General features: G+C 40.3%; 2 protein-coding genes across 4 annotated transcripts; one reads left to right on the top strand and one right to left on the bottom strand.

Annotated features, from left to right (window-relative positions):
* The first annotated feature begins 2,371 nt into the window (after positions 1 to 2,371).
* On the top strand, positions 2,372 to 6,163 carry LOC133729161 (cationic amino acid transporter 1-like). Of its 2 annotated transcripts, none has more exons than XM_062156645.1 (3): positions 2,372 to 2,554; positions 2,651 to 3,075; positions 4,617 to 6,163. In XM_062156645.1, the coding sequence occupies exons 2-3, from the start codon at positions 2,652 to 2,654 to the stop codon at positions 6,023 to 6,025; spliced, it is 1,833 nt and encodes a 610-aa protein (XP_062012629.1). In that variant the 5' UTR covers positions 2,372 to 2,554; position 2,651; the 3' UTR covers positions 6,026 to 6,163. The 2 variants fall into 2 exon arrangements, with proteins under 2 accessions (XP_062012629.1, XP_062012630.1); XM_062156646.1 differs by having other exon boundaries at positions 2,413 to 2,449.
* Positions 6,164 to 6,423: 260 nt separating this feature from the next.
* On the bottom strand, positions 6,424 to 7,731 carry LOC133728457 (putative F-box/LRR-repeat protein 23). 2 transcript variants are annotated; one of them, XM_062155872.1, is made up of 2 exons: positions 7,362 to 7,731; positions 6,424 to 6,934 (listed from the first exon to the last, which is right to left on the bottom strand). In XM_062155872.1, the coding sequence occupies exons 1-2, from the start codon at positions 7,727 to 7,729 to the stop codon at positions 6,754 to 6,756; spliced, it is 549 nt and encodes a 182-aa protein (XP_062011856.1). In that variant the 5' UTR covers positions 7,730 to 7,731; the 3' UTR covers positions 6,424 to 6,753. The 2 variants fall into 2 exon arrangements, with proteins under 2 accessions (XP_062011856.1, XP_062011857.1); XM_062155873.1 differs by having other exon boundaries at positions 6,424 to 6,884.
* Between the last annotated feature and the right edge of the window lie 102 nt (positions 7,732 to 7,833).

Here is a 7,833-nt window from a genome sequence, read left to right as displayed (position 1 = left end):
TCGATTAGTTCTGAAGTCAATACAATGACAAGGCAGTGACCACTTTGGCTCGTCAACCAGCTGGTCGCAAAGTCTGTACCAATAGCTTGGAGTTGGATTGTTGGAAGTTTGGAAGCCATTAATGTGCCCTAGATTTATTGGAGTAGATGGCGGTTAACCTCATAATTAAACCCTACCTTCACCGTTCCATCTTGTCTTTTATTGCATGGACAAGTAGGGTTTCCTTGATCACTTTAAAATTTCATGAATAACAAAAGCTTTTAAAATTTTGGACCTTTTTTTCTTTTTCTCCTCTATGCAATTTTTTCTCAGATAATTAGTGGTACAAAGAATAGTCACAGGGTAAAGTGTTAGTCACAATGAGCTAAACAAAATTGAAAGACGAGATCATTTCTGAAGTGATGTAGTGGATTGGTCTATCTGTTCTCAATATTCTGAAAACGGATTAGTGCTAATTGCGTATGTGTATTTGTTATGGATGAATTTTAGTTGTAATCCACCTCACTCATCATGTATTCATTCTACTCCACATGTATTCGATCAGCCCATCAAACCTTCTGAATTCACATCCTTAAACACTCGTGGCTTTTAGCCGCTTGACTATTCTGGTCCAAGTTTTGGAAGTTTCAAAACTAGAAAAGGGTTAAGGTCAAAGTCAGTGGTTTAGCCAAGCAACTTAGAGAATTCAAAACCAACAAAGGAGCAGAAAACAGTGGGGGATGACGATGATCTTCTGTTCTTCTTAGACTTCTTATCTCAAATTCACAATATTTAGGGCGCCCGACTCAGCGCCTCTAACTAGGACCATGCATTTCCTACTTGCAATATTATTCTTGGCCTCCTTGAGTGTAGCTTCACACTTACTACACATCCCCTTCCCCATCCTTTCACATTCAAAGAGACTTGTTTTCTTCTTATTTCTATCCGAATTTAGTATAGGTTCTATCATCCTCATGGCTCTTGGATGAGCTAGAATTTCATTGGCCAATAAAAAAGAGAACTGTTGAAAATACTAATGTGTGGCACAGTATTATCTCAAGTAGTATATAGTAGCTATACGTTGCTGAATTATTTTTTATTCCCTTTAAGAAATTTCTTATAATTAAGTCATAATCTCAAAGAATATGTTCCGATACTATAGACGGTCTATTTCGAATCCAACAATATTTCATTTCATACGGAGTCACAGATACTTGTTAAACATATTGTGCTGAACACTAATACAGAACACAACAAACCATATGAAGCGATCCGCGATCATTACCACAATTAGTTCGATATAATATTTGTATGGTGTGAAAGCAACCCACCTTATAATTTTCACACCATATCCATATGCATCTATGTTAAGTTAGTCAGCCCTGATCTCATACCTTTTGATTTTTGTTAGTGGGACCTCTTTTGCTAATGCAAAAAATTAATAATTATTCGTTTAGAGCATAAAGGTGAGCGTATAAGTCCAAATTGCCGTAACTAGTATCTTTCTTGTCTTTTCCTCTAGCTAATTAGCTGTTAATTAAAAGACTAAACCACAACACTTTCATACTAACAAGAAACACCGTACGTTTGCGGAGGTTTTGACAACCCGCCATTGGCCAGTTGGACGGATCCAAGCCGTCGGGTTCCGACTTTGGTTTAAACTACTAAAACTCCTGTACACATTGTATCACACCCTTTCTGGCTTCAGTCACACTCTTTGTAATGTCCTCGCTCCTCACCCACAAATCACTGTCCCAACTGTCCTAATTACTTATTTACCAAAAAAGATAGCCTGGCAATAATCTCAAAATTGTTAAATTTAGCAAGTAATAAATGCAAATTCTTCATAATAGTCTATTTGAAGAATCTGCATACTAAAATATTTCAAGAATCTGCATATTAAAACAGGATTACGTATCAACAACTTATCTCCGAAATAAAGTGTTACAAAACGTGTGTAAGAGCACTGGTTATTAGTACTGTGCTCGTATAGAACCTTAAACATAGTAAAGATACATAATTTCGTGTACTCTGAATCTGAAAAAATAGGTTGAAAGCAAATTCCTAATTAGTACCTCACTGTGCTCGTATAGAACCTTAAACATAGTAAAGATACATAATTTCGTGTACTCTGAATCTGAAAAAATAGGTTGAAAGCAAATTCCTAATTAGTACCCCATAATTAGTGAGAAGATTTTAAACCCCCCATAATTAGTGAAGAACGAAGCTGTTGCCAGTTAGACATCTAAAATTACAGCCGATCACATTTTGATGTAGTGGGACCCACTGAAGATCAAGCGGCCCAAAATCAACGTTCGTCGACGGTGTGAGCTCAGCAGCTTCACAAGAGAATATATCGGGTCAACGAAGTGTGCGCGACTCTCTCACTATATATAACTGCTGTGCAGTGAAGGAGTTTTCCCGCGCCAACGTCCTCCTCTCTCTCTAATCCTCCGACGGCCGGTCACCTGTAAAGAACCAACTCCTCCCTCTTTCTCCACTCTCTCTTTCTCTCGATCCTCAACACATAAATGCAGTGTTGAAGTCCTTCTCTTCTTACTAGCGAATCAACAAGGTACGTGAAGCTTCTTATTTTTCTCGTTTACCGGTTTTTATTTTTCGGTGGATTTGAATTGGAATCTGAAGATATTTGGAGTTTGAAATTCTACAGGATGGGGGCGAGCGGAACGGAACCGAGCGGCGGCGGCGAGGGGCTGAAGAGGCGAGGGTGTTCGTGCGGAAAGAACGATTTTCTCCCGGAGGAGTCGTTCGAGAGCTGGGGCAATTACGCCAATGCGCTCCGGTCGACTCCGGAGAGGTTCAAGGACAGGTTCTTCACGCGGTCCTCCGACAGCACCGAGCTGGTGGAGGTGAAGGCGAGGAGCCAGCACGAGATGAAGAAGACGCTCAACTGGTGGGACCTCATCTGGTTCGGGCTCGGAGCCGTCATCGGCGCCGGAATCTTCGTCCTCACTGGACTCGAGGCCAAGGAACACGCCGGACCCGCCGTCGTCATGTCCTACGTCGTCTCCGGCGTCTCCGCCTTGCTCTCTGTTTTCTGTTACACAGAGTTCGCCGTCGAGATTCCCGTTGCAGGTAACTGACACTAATAAGCATTAATTTTTTTTTTATTTTTTATTTTTTTTATAATAAATATTTGTGTTTTCTAATTTCTTTTATTAGATTTTGTCTGCGGATCTTAGATGTTGATAAATGATTTTGACGGCAAGAGTAGAAAATGGACCTTGATATTGATTTTGTAATTGATCAAGAAGATTTTTTTTTTCTTCAGAAAATTAACCTATCCATGTGTTTGAGTTTTCGTAACTATCATTTCCGATTTACTGCGGCTGGGAGCGACTTTGGTCACTTCCAAAACAGCCAAACAAAATGGTTTTGGTGTAAGAGAAATTAAGAACATTTTGGGCCTTTAGTGAATTTTACTTGGGTAGAATATAAAAGTTATGAATGATTTTCCTGGATCAAAACAATTACTCGGTCATATGAGCACAAAGGGATAATTTTGATTGGGTTTGAACTCTTTCTAAAGTAGCCAAAGAAGGTGATATAACGAAATATTAAACACCGCTCATTCTCTATGTCATTTAAGAAAATTTGTGTATTAGGGTTGTGAAGTTTGACTTAGTTTTAAAGTTTAGGGAATGATTTTGGTAAAGATCCAACATCAGCTGCGCTCATATTGCAGAATCTTCATGAATATAATGCACTATGTTCATATAGATGCAATAATCAAATGTTTCTTTCCTAAAGAATTATTCCCAAATTCAAAGCATGTTCTAGTTTGACTAAATTGAGCTAGCACTTTCTACAGATTTTTAATTTTAGGTGCAGATGCAACACACAGGTAATGCTTATTGCCTTATTGCTTATAGGTTGCGGAATCTTTTTGAATATTCCAAAACACTATTATAGTCATGATCGAAAAGTCTAAAGTTTGGCCTCTTATATACGTACACCATCTTTTCCAGTAGACTTTTTTATATATAAGAAGACACCGATGCTGACTGGTAATAAGCAGAGCTCATTACGCTACAAATTATTGCCACATGCTTTGATAGATCGATTTATGGATTTGTTCATTAATTGGTTGATTTTTTTCTGACTTCTTGTCTACTTATAAAAGTCAATAGCGTCAGACCCGCACACAGCCTCATCTTGAGGATATGTGTGGATCCCACCCTCCTAACCTGCCTTATACAAAATACAATATCTTATGTTGAAAATCAAGTAATAGAGAAAGTCTCGATCGGTTATGCAAGTTATTTATCCATAATTTGATCTTTTTCGCCTTTTATATATGACATACGATGATAGGGTTTGTGGTAATATTATGTGCTTATTACCGTCATACGTGATTGGTTTTACGTTACTGGGTTAGCATAAGAGAAAAGACAAAAGAAAATCTGAGTTCTAGTTTATGAGATGATATATGGTTCTAGATTTTTGTGACTTGATCACATGCCAAATGCATTGCAGGTCAAGTAAATTAATGTCATATATGGAGTTTGTTTTTTTATTTTAATCTGGTTATTGCTTGTTATGTTACTACTACTGTTCCTGGTTCTAGTGTCATAGTGTTTCTCGTTAATCACATATTGATCTGGTTAATTTCTCAGGCGGCTCATTTGCCTACCTAAGAGTGGAGCTTGGGGACTTCGTGGCCTACATTGCAGCAGGCAACATCCTTCTCGAATATGTCATAGGCGGGGCGGCCGTTGCGCGTTCGTGGACCTCCTACTTCACCTCCCTATGCAACCAGGACGATTCCAATGCTTTCCGAATCACTGTCCACGGTTGGTCGGAGGACTACAAGTACCTGGACCCCATCGCCATTGGGGTTATCATCTTTATCTGCATACTCGCCGTCTTGAGCACAAAGGGCTCCTCGCGCCTCAACTACGTCGCCTCCATAGTCCACGTCATCGTCATTCTCTTCATCATCATAGCAGGTCTCACCAAAGCAGATACTAACAACTACAAGGATTTTGCCCCACATAGTGCTCGCGGCGTGTTCCAAGCCTCGGCAGTTCTCTTCTTCGCATACGTTGGATTTGACGCCGTTGCAACCATGGCCGAAGAGACCAAGAATCCTGCTCGTGACATCCCAATAGGGCTGGTTGGGTCCATGGTGATCACCACCACTCTTTATTGCTTGCTAGCCGTGACACTCTGCCTTATGGTACCGTATCAGGAAATTGATGAGGACGCTCCATTTTCAAAAGCGTTTGAGACAGTTGGTATGGGTTGGGCCAAGTATGTGGTTGCAGCTGGAGCTCTAAAAGGCATGACTAGTGTTTTGCTCGTCGGGGCAGTGGGTCAGGCCCGGTATTTGACCCACATTGCCCGAACCCACATGATGCCCCCATGGTTTGCTCAAGTTGATGCCAAGACAGGTACTCCAGTCAATGCCACAATTGTCATGCTCGCAGCCACAGCTGTAATCGCTTTCTTCACCAGCCTCGACATTCTTGCTAACCTTCTCTCCATTTCTACGCTATTCATCTTCAGCCTCGTTGCCATTGCTCTACTCGTACGCCGTTACTATGTAACCGGCGTGACCACGAATGCAAACAGGAATAAGCTCATACTGTGCATTGTTATGATACTCGCGGGTGCAATTGCCACTTCTGCTTATTGGGGTGTCAGCCATGATTGGGTAGGGTATTGTGTGACGGCTCCTATTTGGTTCTTGGGGACTTTGGGGATTTGGTTTCTTGTTCCGCAAGCAAGGAGTCCAAAGCTTTGGGGGGTGCCATTGGTTCCATGGTTGCCTTCACTTTCGATTGGCATCAACATTTTCTTGCTTGGTTCGATTGATGGTGCTTCTTTTGTCAGGTTTGCAGTATGGACTGTGATTATCTTGGTTTACTACATTTTCTTTGGGTTGCATGCTTCATATGACACAGCAAAAGACTCTGAAGCTAAGAAGCTCGAGGGTGGGAAATACGAGACGAAGCTTGAAGGAACTAAGGACTCTGGTTTGGATGGTGCGTATAGCAAGGCCTCTACAGAACCTGCTAGTTAAGAACTTAAGATAGAGAGAGGTTTGATTTGTTTAGTGTGTCAAAAAATTCTTGTTGGTGTGTAATATTTTCTACTTTGACAATTAAGTAGAAGCATTTGTTCATAAATAATATAATTTCTATTAGCAAATGTTCAAGTACATGCCTTTTACCTTTTTCTAGGCCGATGTGTAAAGTTTTCTATTACCCCTTTCCATATGGCTTATTTTCCATAATGTAGTCTGAAAAAGAAACTTTCATCGTCACTCTTTAATCAGAATTATCAGTACTCAAACTCGATTAAAAAAAAAAAAAACTATTATAGTGCAGTACTAACATTTTCTGCTTGAACATAAGTACTCATGAGCTTAAACATTTCATCATAGGATTAACATAAATAATAGCTATGTCAAGTAAAATACAAGGGGCTTAACTTGGATCGATGAACTTAATCTCTATAGCGACAGTACAGATCAGTAGGAGGAGGCCTTACATTTTTAACATGTTCAGTCAATTTTCTTTTCAAATCTTCTCTAAAGGTGTCACGACGTCCATCCAATGTCCAAATGGAAATATTGCTCAGATCAAGTGACTCCAGATGAGGACTATAATTGAGAATCTCGTCCAAGGCATCGTTAGAAAGATGAATCCCTGAAAGCTGGAGGTGCTGTAAACCATGCATCATTCCAGCTGCTATAGCCTTTGCACAATCATCATCCAGTCGTTTAGTATCAATTTCAATATTTTTGTTCTATCTCAATGATTTCAAAAGAGGGCAAGATTTCCCAATTACTTCCACGGTTTTTTGCGAGACTGAGCCGTGTGAAATGCCAAGGTCCTCCAACAACGGAAGTTTGGAAGCTACTTCCCTCAACCCCTCATCTGTTATTTTCACGCAATTCGCCAAAGTTAGGCGTTTGATTCCTCTGCAACTGTTGGAAAGGTTTAGATGAATGTATTAACCCTTACTCAAATACAGAAATACATGAACTCTACAACATAATCATGGAAATTGACATACAGAAATTTTAAAAAACATACATGCCCTGATGATCTGCCGTCCACGTACAATGTCCTATCATTCACGGGGCTATTCTAAGTTCATGTGCTATCTGATTCCAACTTATTCAACTTTTTCTCCTAGGACCTTCCACTTGACCAGAGGACTTATTATGACGGATCATGATTAAAATGTAATATTAGGAAAACAAGGATTTCTTATGAATGAGTGACGTCTTTTTATTTTATTTATATAATATATCATGCATAGTCCGTATAGATGTTTCTCAGATCATGGTATCTCATATATCAAAATTAAACATCCAAATTAGTATTCCTTATCATGATAGCTAGCTATACCTGTTAGTGATGTACTTGAGGAGCTTATCAGTGCCGGTGCGGAAGTTCTGGAGAGTAAGAACAACCAAAGTACCTGAGCTACGATCAACGGCGCGGCGGCACATCTTCAGTACCGAGTCCAACTTGCCCTTTTTGTGACGGAAATCTATGTCGATGGTGCGCCACAGAATAGAGTAGTTGCAGCAAACTCTACGCCACGTCTTGCAGACCATCTGATACTCTTTTAGGATATCAATTGCTTTCGGATTTGACAGTACTAGTATCCACGCCGTAACGTCGTCCGGGAGCTCCGTTAAGTCTCGGCGGCCCTGGGCCGTTGCAGAGGAAGACTCTGACTCTACCTTTCTTCTCTTCTTAGACTCTTCCATTAGGTTTGCTGTTGGATTGTCCCAAAAGGCCGAAAGGGGTTTGTTTTTTAAATTGGAGGAATTCGTAAGAGGGCTAGGGTTTGCTTGTTGAGCTGCATATCTTG

Source organism: Rosa rugosa, chromosome 2, assembly GCF_958449725.1.
Source record: "Rosa rugosa chromosome 2, drRosRugo1.1, whole genome shotgun sequence".
NCBI classification, from domain to species: Eukaryota; Viridiplantae; Streptophyta; class Magnoliopsida; order Rosales; family Rosaceae; genus Rosa; species Rosa rugosa.
This window is presented reverse-complemented; position numbering and strand designations above follow the sequence as displayed.

Excerpts from the sequence above, each read along its gene's own strand:
- LOC133728457 (XM_062155872.1), bottom strand. The coding sequence starts at position 7,729 with ATGGAAGAGTCTAAGAAGAGAAGAAAGGTAGAGTCAGAGTCTTCCTCT. Across the intron at positions 6,935-7,361 it reads CTCAAGTACATCACTAACAG|TTGCAGAGGAATCAAACGCC; the intron begins GTATAGCTAGCT and ends CCTTTCCAACAG.
- LOC133729161 (XM_062156645.1), top strand. The coding sequence starts at position 2,652 with ATGGGGGCGAGCGGAACGGAACCGAGCGGCGGCGGCGAGGGGCTGAAG. Across the intron at positions 3,076-4,616 it reads CGTCGAGATTCCCGTTGCAG|GCGGCTCATTTGCCTACCTA; the intron begins GTAACTGACACT and ends TTAATTTCTCAG.